Raw genomic sequence first — 12,580 nt, forward strand, 5'->3', positions numbered from 1 at the left:
CATCTCCTGTTTCCTATTAAACATTTGTAATGAAATCAGTGACAGCCTGAAGTGCTGCAACCTAAAATGTACCACGTCAGTTATTCGTAATCGTATTATCAACACGCAAATAATGCTGTTAACACATTTTAATAAACTGCAGTGGCGGCTTGTTGTCAGCAGGGGGCAGCTGATGAGTGTGCCTGCAATGTAACTGTATTTTTCCCACCCGCATTCCGTAAAACCGGAGCCAGCTAAGTAGCCAATGAGCGACAGAGGGCGGGGTTTACCAGAGAAGGGGGAATGACGTTACCTGGTAAAAAAAAAAAACCCGCCTCCTGCTCGTTCATTGGCTGCTCAGTTCAAACTCAGTCCGTCCACCAATCAGACAGTTAAGCAGCTAAATATTGCACCTAATGTTTCATTAAAGCGGATAAATGATACGCAAGTCTGACACTGTAGATCAGATAGATTTGCTTCATTTCATAGTGACTAGTTTTTAAATTAAACACTTTAGAATGTGAAGTTAAACGTCCTAAAAATGCAAAACATTGAAAATTTACTTTCTGGGTGAACAATAATAATAATAATAACAATAATAATAATAATAATAGAGTACTTTACACACCTGTGGCAGCTCAAAGAGCTTCACAGACATGTGATAAAGCTCAGCAGTAATATTTGGGTAAAATGTTCTAGCAATCCTTAAAAAGATGGTTCTTCAAGGGTTCTTTAGTAACTATGAACACTCCAAGAGTGCTTTATGGTTCTTTGCATGGGGAAATGGTTCTTCAGATTGCTGGAGAATGTGCTGTATATGGTTCTACATGAAGCTTTTTTTGATAATGGTTCTAGATAGCACCAAAAATGTTTTTTCTATTGGTATAGGCTTGACATAGTATCAGTAGAAGAACCCTATTTGGTGCTATACAGAAGCATATACGACACATTCTCCATCAATCTGAAGAACCATTTGCCCATGCAAATAACCATAAAGCATGCAGATGGTTCTTCAAGTATTCGTGGTTCTAGGTCTTTACTAAAGAACCCTTGGAGAACCATCTTTTTTTAAGAGTGTAGCCATTAGTTTAGTTATTTTCGTGTGTTTTTCCGTGTTGTGTGTTCTACAGAGCCCTGATGACGACATCCTTGATGACTCCAGCCTTATTAACGCGTGGGAACGAAATCCTAATGCATGGCCACGACTTAGTAAGGCTTGGGAACGAGATCATGGCTAGTCGTGGCCACGCATTAGTATCTCTTTCCCACGCTTTACTAAGTCGTGGCCACGCACTATTTTTATTTACACAGTATGTCACCAGCGGGGCTCCGTAGTTTTCTTAGTATTGGATGCCTCTTTTATTGCTTCCACAGCTGGTCTCCGTGCTGGATGAACACTGTTGCTACAAATGATGTTGATACAAAATAAAAAAGAAAATTAAAAATAAAATATTTAAAAAATGGAAAAAATGAAGTAAAAGTAAAACGTTTTACGGTTTCTGCGGTTGCTATGGTGACGCAAGCGGCTTCGAAGAAAAAGAAGAGGAAGAAGCAGAAAAAGAAGACGCTGAGTGTAAACTAACTGGCCAATCACGGCGCAGGGAGGCGGGACTCCAAAAAGAAAAAGCCAATCACGGCGTCGGAGGCGGGGCCAACCGGAATACGGGTGGGAAAATCCCGTTGGAGGAGCCGTGTCTGGCCGAGTTCATGGAGAGACACAGCGGTGATGTCATTCAGCGAAGTTAAACTGAGCGGCCCCGAACAGAGGCGGTGAGATTTTGTTACCCTCCGCACACTTTTATTTTCCTGCTGAAGTCTGCGGACCGCGGCGTAGCGCACTCTCCGAGGACTAAATGTTCCCGGACGCTGGACACTGAGGGAACTTTGTGGGAAATAAGCCCCGACCCGAGAGAGAAAGAGAGAGAGAGCGAGCTGCGTTTGGGAACTTTTGAGCTTCTGAATCAAAATGAACCGCAGTTTCAATAAATCGCAGCCTTTGCGCCATTTGGAACTGGATGCGGTGGAAGTGAAGAGCAAGGTGAGTGGAGCGACACTGAAAGGCTTTGGGAGATTACCGTGGCTAAAGTTGGCTTGCTATTCGCCAGCTTCTGGTTGGAATTTTCCCGGTCCACCTTAAGTAGTTCCACCTTAAACGGTGCTGAAGTCAGCTTCTTGTTCGAATTCTCCCGTTCAGCCTTAAATAGTGCAACAGTTACTTTCTGGAATGTAACTGCTGCTCGATTTAAGGTGGAACCTCAAGCGCCAGAATGTAACTGCTGCACAATTTAAGGTGGAACGGGAAAAATCGAGTTCAGCTTCGTCTGAGATTAAGGGTCCTGCAGGGGTAGGGTTTAGGATTTTGAAAACAGTGGGGGGAAAGTGTGTTTTTGGTCGGACTAAACCAGCTTGCAACATGTCAGCTCTCTAATATTTGTTCCCAGCTCTGAGCTGAGTGCTATGAGAGGTCAGTGCGTCCACTGACACTATTACATACTGTTCATTTGTCTGTATTTTGAAGCACTTCTGTTTCCCCCCCTTGACCTCGTGTGTCTGTCTGTTTGGCTTGGTGAGTTAAAGGGGAACTCCACCAGTTTTTTCCAAAATTTCAGCAAAATTTGCATAATACTGTCCTCGAGTTGTAAAGAGTTATTCATAGTGGTTTGATGTGAAATGGTTGATTGTAAAGACTCAAGATTTACTTACTGTGGTGGTGACAGGAACCAGGGGTTGCCATGTCTGCAACATAAACATAGCCATTTTATTTACTGTCCAAAACTACCTACACATGCCTTCTCAGTTTTTATATGATGTTAATGGTGTTAAAATAGAGAAAAAGCTGAAAATAGAAGTTTTTTGGCACTATTTTTCCTCACGACACCCTGCATGTGCCTCTCCATCACGAATGGGTTAAAACAAATTGATTAAAATACATTTTAAGCCAACACTTTATCACAAAACTGTCATAAAACAGTGTCTCAGACATCAGGCAGTGAATTCATAACCATTTCATGTAGTAACTTTCTGTGACGGAGCTTTTAGAGGTGGACGTCTGGTTCCTGTCACCACCACTGTGAACAATTCTGACTCGGTAAGTTTCTCTAGAGCAGAGCATTTCACACCAAACCACTTTGAATAGCTATGTTTACATCCCAACCATTTAATTATATAGGTTTTTTTGAAAAATTGGTGGGGTTCCCCTTTAAAGTGTGGTGTTTGGGATCAGCCTCGTTTGTGCTCTTTGATCCTGCATCCACAGACAGCCAGGCTTCTGCAGGCCAGCGGCAGCAAACTGAAGTCACTTTCCAGGACAGCTTAACAAACAATATCATTAGTTTAAATAAGTAAGTAAATAAACAGATGAATAAACAAGGAGCTGTGAGGATGCAAGGAAGGGAGATGGAGAAATCTCAGTGCACAGTGACATCTGAGCATAAAGGGGAGCTTCATTTTTCCAACAGTTTTGCATAATTAAAACTTTAAAATGCTCCCAAAGTCATTCGCAGTGGTTTGGTGTGAGATCCTCCATTGTAGAGTCACTTACTCTACTGGAGTTGTTGTCCTATCACTGTGATGGTGATGGGAACCAGACATCTAGTAAGTCTAATGCCTCTAAAACCTCTCTTACAGGAAGTGATTACAGGAAATCTGTTATGAATGTGCTGCCTTGCTGTCGGAGACATTGTTTTGAGAGGATTTTGGTATAATTAATTTTTTTTCAGTTAAAGGCAGGGAGGTCCCTGCACAAGTAAAGTGAAGTAGTATCCCTAAAAACCAGATCATTACAGGTTTTCTACTCTTTTGCGACCATCAGCTTTACTTATAAAACTCAGAATGCACGTGTAGGTTCTCTGGTGGTTTTGGATAGTAAATAAAATGGTTATATTTGTGTTGTAGACATGGTGACCCCTGGTTCCTATCACCACCACTGTAAAGAAATCAGAGTCGGAAAACTTCTCTACAATATACCATTTCACACCGTCCACTCTGAATGACTTTGTTTACATCGTAATGATTGAATTATGCAGAAAATCTGCACAATTTCCTTTCATTACATTTTAGAAAAATTAATAAAAAATACAAAATTAAAGGCCACCAGTACCTTCTGCCAACTTACTGAATATATAAGTGTACTGCATAAATCCCATTAATCTTGTGTTTGTGAAAGAATGTAAGCTACATCTGCTGTCCTCACTCTGCAGCTGATACATAGACGACTGTGGATTTAAACAGTCCTGCGTAATTTATTTTGTATTAGTTGATCAGTTGACATTGTTTTTCCCACACACTTTATGTCCCTGTTATATCAGTAAAGCATTTGGTCATCAATAACATTTCACTTAATAGCAAAGAGCACGAGTGTCATGTTTTATAATGTTTTTCTTCAGTAGATCTGTGGGTGGGGTCAGTTTATTCCCATAATGGAGTCGCATCAGTATATCGCTGTTGTCGGAACAAAACCTCGTATCTCCATATTTGTCATTTTTCAGTTTTTGAGATAATTTGAAAATGCTTGTTGTCCTTTACATTGTGTTTGAATTTCATGATAAATGGACCAAAGGAAACCAAACCAAAATGACTTAAAAATAAAAAATTAAACAGGCTGTTTTGCTCACCTTTAAGACTGATATATGTAAATGAGCTGTGTTCTGATTGGCTGCCCTGCATTGTGTCTCAATGAAAAAGCAGTCTGGGCAGAAGCACTCTTTACGATTTTAGTGTAAACTAGAGATGCATCGATACTGATACTGGTATCGCGTATCAGCTTATATCAGTTTATATGGTTTTAGGTTTCTCCCTACCCCTTAGACTTAAACAGGCTGTTTTACTCATTATGCCTTTAAGACTGATATATGTAAAGCTTTACATTGATTTACATTAAAAGTAAGGTGTGTTTTTTCCTGATCCTGTAAAGTTAAAGATATATGACATTTTGTTCAGACAACAGTGATGTGTTACATATAGCTTGCTGTTATTTACTCTGAAGGAACTTTTCTGCCTTAGCACACTGTTTGAGTGAAGCAGAGGTGCCCAGTTCTGGTCCTGCAGGCTGAGCTTGTGGTGATTTTCCTGCTTACATGCACTTTGTAAACCTAGTAATGAACTGCTGAGTTGAATCAGGTGTGTTTGAACTGGGAGATCACCAAACTGTGCTGGACTCCAGAAGTCCCAGCTTTGGTGTAAAGGACTCCCCACTCCCCAGCTGTCATGTGGAATAGGCTAAACCTTATGTGTGGTTAGGCTTACTTATGTGTGGTTTGGTGAAGATGTGTTTTTTTTCTTAAACTGGCTCATATCATGGAAAAGCAGTGTAAACATTGCTAAAGTTTCAAAACATACTCTGATCCATACAGTCCATATTTGGAAACTAAGCTGCAGAAACAGCCTGTTTCAAGTTCATGGTTTTTAGTGATGTCATGAAAACCATCACATTTACATATATTCCCTTTTTCTGCCTACGGCAGTTTAGCCCCACCCTTTCACACTGAATTTATCAGTGAGTGTTTTAGCCTGGACTGCTTCCTGAATGAGGCACAATACAGGGCTGCCCATCAGAACAGAGCTCATTTACATATCTTGTTGTCTTACAGGCGCAGTAAGCAAAACAGCCTGTTTAGTTCTAAGGAATAGGAAGAGGCTAAAAAATAGTCATGTAAAATGAATTGGGACTGTTGTTGGCACTTAAAAGCATATAAACATGGTATCAGCTGGTATCGGACATTAGTATGGGCAAGATATCGGACCGATACCCGATACCAGTATCAGTATCGATGCATCCCTAGTGTACATTGAAGTTATAAAGAGTGTTTCTGCCCAAACTGCTTTTTCATTGAGCCACAATGCAGGGCAGCTCATTTACATACATCAGTAGTAAGCAAAACAGCCTGCTTAATTTCAAGGGATAAGGAAAGGCTAGAAAAGGGTCATGTAAAAATAAATTATGATTGTTGTTGGTACATAAAAGCACAGACATCATAAGTGGACCTAAGAAGGAAAAATAGATCACAATAGAATTGTGGGATATGGGCCCTTTAAGTCATTCATTAGTTGTTTGTTGGAGAAACGGCTCCCCTGGTAAGAAATAAGGAATAAATAATGGAATACTTCATTATTTTTCATCTTAAGATCTTTCTGCTACATCTGTAGCAAATGCTGAACTGTCCTGGATGATAATTTTACTGTACTTAGAAATCAGCCGAAAAAACGACTGACTAAAACGTAGTTATTAGTCAGGAGTTTTTCTGCTGATTTCCAAGTACAGCAAAATTATTGTCCAGGGCTATTGAGCATGGAAGTCAATGGGAAGCTGCTGCCCATTGGCTTCCATCATAAGTGTGGTTTAAGTCAATGGTTTTCTATTCTGTGAGTTTTCTATTCCTATAAACGGAGCGAACGTGCTGGAGTTATTGTTAGGAATGCACCGATGTGTGGAATTTAAGCCAATGCTGATATCCGATATATTTTGTGTTCCCACCAGAAAGTCATTTCAACCAGTTTTCCTATTTGAATGTTCCAATAAGAGCACATTTTAGATTGTTGTGGATAAAAATGAAGACAGAGAAGGTTGACATTCCTTTATTGCGTACAGCTGTTATTACACTACAGTATTTTTCACATAGATATCGGCTAATAAAGATACAAAAACAGGTATAAAATCCAGAATCTGGGACTAGATTTACTTGAATTAGCATTACAGAGAAACATACCATTTGTTGGTCGACGCTACAGATGAGTAAAACGGAATTAATAAAATGCGGATATTTTGTTCAGTAGCCCAGCATCACCTAAACATTCCGCTCTTCTGGAGTTGAATAAATACATCAGCAAATTTCGATTTGAAATGTAGGTCAAATCTAAACATCTGTCCATTTTTTTTAAAGCAATCATCTGCCGATACAGATATGACTCTGATATCATCGTGTGTCCCTAATAAGGTCTGTCGTAATTGACTGTATTCTACAGATGCTTCATGTTGAGAATCAGTGCAGTTTTCCTTTAATATGGCAGGTGAACCTCAATCGATTCTCTGCTTGGAAGCTATAGAACTGAAGTGAGCTGTCAAACAGCGAAGTGTAGAAAGCGCCCAGCTGTCCCACGACTCTGTCTCTGCAGAGCTTGTCATGTTGTGGTTTTGGATGTGAAGGTCCTAATTGGAGGAATGCGTGGGCATGGTGCTCAGACCTGGCCCGCCATTGTCTGATGAGTGCTCCGTAGTATTCAGCCATGCTCTAATTCATAACAGAGACTGGAATGCCTGCTACTGGTGGCAATGAAAGGAGCCACTGTCTGGCTCTCTGAAGACAAGAGGCCCCCATTAAGCCTCTCTTCTCTTACAACCACAGAGATAGTGCCATTTGAATGATGTAGCGGTGTGGATTAACCAGTTCTCTCACAGAAACCTCGAAACAGGCAGCACTTATTAGTGTGAACGACCCAGTAGTCATTTTGTGTGAAGCTGACTCAACCCGTGCGGCGGGAGGAGGGTTTCTGATTGCTCGAGGGCTGGAGTGAGTCATTTTAACCAGTTTTACCATTTGAATATTCCAATAAGAGCACATTTTAGATCGTTGTTGTGGATAAAAATGAGAACAGAGGCAGCTTAACATTACTTTATTGCATACAGCTGTTATTACACTACAGTGTTAGGGGTATTTTTCACATACGTATCGGCCAGTACATTTATAAAATATACAAAATTAGAGCTCAATCCACATAGATTAGAATTACAGAGTAATGGTAATTTATAGAGGGTTAAAATGCAGTAAGATGAATAAAATAAATAAAATATTGGTTTTAATGGAGTTGACCAGCATCATTCTGTTCTTCTGGAGTACAATAAATAGATCAAATATCTGTTTTAAATATCATACAAATCTAAACATCTGTCCGATGATAATGACGACAATGTTTATGAATTTTTTTTTAAGCAATTATCTACAGATACCGAATCGATTACAATGTCATTCTGCATCCTTATAAAATTGTCATCTTTTTCTTTGAAACATTTCAGTGTAAAACTCCACTAATATGTGGTCATTTTACTTAAAGTGAGACGAAATATCGGCTGCTTGTGCTTCGTTGCACATACAGTCACGAAATTATTTAAAAATGAACTTGATATCATGTAATAATTAATGTCAAACTTATAAACACCCAAGCAGTGTTTTGATTCATCTAAAGCTGCACTGTGTACGTTTTGGGGATTTGGATCTGATTGTGAGCAGGTCGAAAGAGAATTCAAAGAGAACTCAGTCTAAACTTGGTGACGGACGTGTCTTCTGAGGAAGTGAGTGAATTATCTACTGTTGTCACCATGTCTTCATCAGTATAATGTTGATTCTTATGATTTGAGACCTGAACATCGAGCTGGACCTAGCCCATGCGCATGACGTTAATACGTAAAGACTTACAACATGGCATGAAAACCCCCGACCCGACGCCTCTGACTTTTAAATGACTATTTCAGGCTTTACGTGGAGACTCACAGCAGTGCAAACTCACCATATTTTAGCCTATTTTTTCCCCTCCTGGCGCAACAATGCTGCTTCTCTCATTTTAACAAAAAATCTCACATAGTGCAGCTTTAAGAAATAAAATACTAGAGATAGAATACGTTTTAATATTGAGCAGCTACTTCGGTCAAAAAAGTAGTTCCACCACATATTTCATCAAGTTTTCAATGAGTTATCTTTTGAATTTCACAAATCATCAGATTCATCCGCTCAGAAAAGGAGTCCACAGCAGAAACCATGTTACAAAATGTTCTGCATGTTGGGTTCAGTTACACATTTCCACCAGAGAGGTCTCCAAATCCCCAAAACTTACATAGTGCAGCTTTAAAGTGTGTGATTTGGAAGTTATAACTCATTTTCCTTCTTCATTTGTGAGTGAGTCATAGTATCAGGGAGGGTCTCTGCGGTAGCTGAGTGTTTTCTCTGTGATATGTAGGAGTTGGGTGGGAGGTGAAACATGATATTGTTAGTTACTATTATTTTTCCCGCCTGCTGGTGCACAATGACATAATCACAAATCACGCTTTATAGGGGTTGTCCAAAACTCACTACATTTAGATGGAGGATTACGAGGACAAGAATTTAGTTTTTTAAAAGATATGATATCATGAATTGTGCTTAATATGATCAGGAATGTGAACGAACCAGGTAAAATAAAGGTCCTTTTTATTTCAGGTGGACTAAGATGAGTTTGTTTAGATGTATATTCTGATAGCCACACCCAGCTCTGATCTCCTGATCAGCAGTTTCGCTTTTGGTCACAGATGTGCTTGTGAGGACAGTGGGTATGTTTTGGAAGATTGCTGTAGGAACAGGGAGGATGTGTTGCTCAGCACACATTCAGAGATCCACCTCTTTGACATCACTAATCTCTCCCTATCAATCTGAACATGCTCGGTAACGTCACAGGATGCCGTCACTGAGTTCCTGTCTCACTGGCCCAGGAAGGCTCTTGTTTTGAGAGGGTCTGCTGTGCAGATAAGATGAAAACTGGGCCAGAAGGAGTGGAGCTGCCTTTCTTTTTGCTTTATGTCATTTATCCTAGCTTTTCTCTCTTTTCTTTGTATAAAAAAGGGGTCAATCTGAAGGTACCAATTGAACTTCGTCAGTTTTAGAGTGTTAGAGTGACCATTTCCAGCCTCTTTTTATGCCTTAGAATTAAACAAGCTGTTTCTGTTACTGTTGCTTTAAGACTGATATTTAAATGAGCTGGGTTCTGATTGGCTGCCCTGTACTGTGCCTCATTTGAAAAGCAGTATGGGCTGAAACACTCCTTATGACTTCAGTGGCAGTGGGCGGGGCCTAGACTGCCATAGGCTGAATAGGCGAGTAAATGTAAATGTGTTTGGGTTTTTTTTGACGTCATAAAAGCAGTGAATTCAAATTGGCTTGTTTTTGCAGTTATATATATAATGTATAGACTGACCTGTGAGCGGTATCTTTTGAAACTGTTGTTTATTTAAAAGAAAGTGAGGAGAATTCAATTTATGGATATTAAGATTAAGATTAGGTGATGATGCTAAAACTACTCGGTCATTCTACTGATATTGGTCCAATACTCATATGCCAAGTCAAGTTGTAATTGATTGTAATAATATTCAGGAAAATGAATTTTGTTGTGTATATCCCTCTGCGGTGTGATAGGGCTGGGCTGCATGATAATATTAATTGTTATTGTGATGAATCAGATCACAATATCCATTTCTCAGCATATTGTAGATTTTGTCAGCGCTTAAAGAACCTGGAATACCTGTGTGTTTTATCACAATGAGAGCATAATTAGTCCTGTTTAATTGGATTTAGTCAAAGTCCTTTTAGGAAAGTCGGCCATCTGGGCATCAACCCTGGGCAGTTATTTCCACTCTTACAGCACGGGAATGGGGGAGACTTATGAACCCCAGACCAAACACCACATTACGTTTCCAAAGCATATTTCAAATCACTGCTAAAATCTGACAAAACAGCATAACTAGCTTGTTCTACTGCACATGCGCGTATCTCCACAACAAAGGGGAGCTTTGCCCACTTGCAGCTTTACCAGCAGGCTGATTGGCTCATCTTATTGAAGGGTGGGATTTTCCCCACAAGCTTTCCCATCCAGTGACCCGTCTCCTCCTTTATAATGTCTCTGAATTAGTTCAGTGTAGTGTGGGAAACATTGAATGAATCATTTGTATTCATAGTTTTGATAGTATTTTTTACATGTGGCACTGCTGGTTCTTTTATGTGCTTTCTGACCTAACATATGTCAGAAATGGTAAATATTGTGACATATCGTGTGTCGAGAAAATTTCCTGAAGTGTCATATTTCATTTTTGCTGTAACGCTCAGCCCTACTGTGTAAATAGTTCCTCCATTTGTATAAAAAAATCATTCGTTTCAAAATAACTGAATCAAATTGTTGTGAAAATGTGAGATTTCCTGTAAAATTGTAATCAAATTGAATCATTATAAGGTCAGAGGTTTGCACCTCTAGTATCAGAGGAAAACAGTGATGTGTCACAACGCTTTTTTCCAGAAACGCCTCCCCGCTGCTCCCTCACAGCCAGAGTCTCCACCGCCAGGCTTTATCTGCATTTCCGTGAGACGTGCTCACAGATAGGACAGTAATGTTAAAACGTGATAAGATTGAAACTGCAGGTCTGTTCAACATCAGGGAACAAAAAATTCCCAAAGAGAACAGCTCAGACAAGAACAGCTCTAACGCAAGAACTCAACCTGCCTGAACATGCAAGGGGATGTGGGCTGATGTAAACGTTGCCTGCACTGCGGTTTGATAAAGACGTGGGAGTGTTTCACAATGCAGGAGTTCACTGTTTAGCCAGATTACTTAAACAGAAGTGAGAATTATAATCGGTCTGATTATGATAATTGTTTAAGCAAATATCTGATAGTACCAGTTAGGGCTGAAAAAGGTTTTAGACGCTTATTAATTGAATAAAAATTGATTAATTGGCTTAAATGTGGCCTGCAAATGTGAAGAGCTATAACAATTAAGTGTTTGGTAGGTTTGGCAGTGTTCTGACCGACTGAGGTTCTGTTCACGAAGAGCTGAATTACCACCACAGAAAAGAAAATCGCTTGTTTAAGCTCGTAATCTGGAGTAATAAGCAATATTTCAAAATAGTGATATGATAATATGTCGATTAATAGTAGAGCTTTTTATGTTGCAGCACCATTTAACTCGTATGTGTCAGGCTCCAGTCCTCGTGGGCCAAAACACTGCAGACTTCAGCACACTGCGTCATAAAGCACACCTGATTCAGCTCAGTTAGCAAGGCCTTCATTTGCTGAATTCAGTGGGTTAGATGAGGGTAAACGCTAATCTCCACAGCACTTTGGCCCAGAAGGTCCCCAGTTTGACATGACTGATTTAACTGGTTTAACATGCTGGCTCAGTAGGCCAGCTACATGTACAGAATGAGTTGTATGTTAAGCTAATTAGGCAGTTGTAAGCACTTAGTTTTCACTAATGTGTGTAACACTGTGACAGAACGAGCTGCTGAATGTTCAGTAATTCTTTAGAGCTGCTGCTAAACACAACTAATGAACCGAAACGGATGCGGCTCAGAATATTCCAGTGACTGATGATAACAATAATAAAATATGATGAGCTTTAGTGATGTTTGTAAAGGGAACGTAAGTAGTTTGGTTTATCAGAACACCAGCATGGAGGGCAGAGGTGTCCAAACCTTTTTCAAAGCGGGCCAGAATGGACCGTATTAAAATACTGAGGGTCGGTCATTCTTTGCCAACATATTATTCATAAATGATTTTAACTATTCAGTATTCAAAATATGAGAAATACAAATATACAGAACAAGTAATGTATATTGTACAAGTTGTTGAATTTGCTTGATTAAGTTTTGTTTACTTTATCATCCCCTGAATATTTATTGTGATGTCCATGCTAGGTTGCGTAACGCATTTAAATGTTCCCAGACTTCACTTCTGCTTTAACTTTCAGTCATAGTTGTTCTTTTTCTTTAGCTGTCTGCTTACAGAGGTACGGCACTATAATTGAACTGCTGCGCTCTCATTAACTCACACTAGAGTGGACATAACTTTGAAAATTTAAACGCCACAGAAAA

The 12,580-nt window shown here is 39.6% G+C and overlaps 1 protein-coding gene across 1 annotated transcript in view; it reads left to right on the top strand.

Annotated features, from left to right (window-relative positions):
- The first annotated feature begins 1,666 nt into the window (after positions 1 to 1,666).
- Positions 1,667 to 12,580, top strand: part of pard6gb (par-6 family cell polarity regulator gamma b) — a 75,191-nt gene continuing 64,277 nt past the window's right edge. The window contains exon 1 of the mRNA XM_036565986.1: positions 1,667 to 2,017. Within this exon, the coding sequence (XP_036421879.1) occupies positions 1,946 to 2,017 (72 nt within the window). The 5' untranslated portion in view covers positions 1,667 to 1,945. The remainder of the gene's footprint in view (positions 2,018 to 12,580) is intronic.

The sequence above is a fragment of the Colossoma macropomum genome, unplaced genomic scaffold (assembly GCF_904425465.1).
Source record: "Colossoma macropomum unplaced genomic scaffold, Colossoma_macropomum, whole genome shotgun sequence".
Taxonomy (NCBI): Eukaryota; Metazoa; Chordata; class Actinopteri; order Characiformes; family Serrasalmidae; genus Colossoma; species Colossoma macropomum.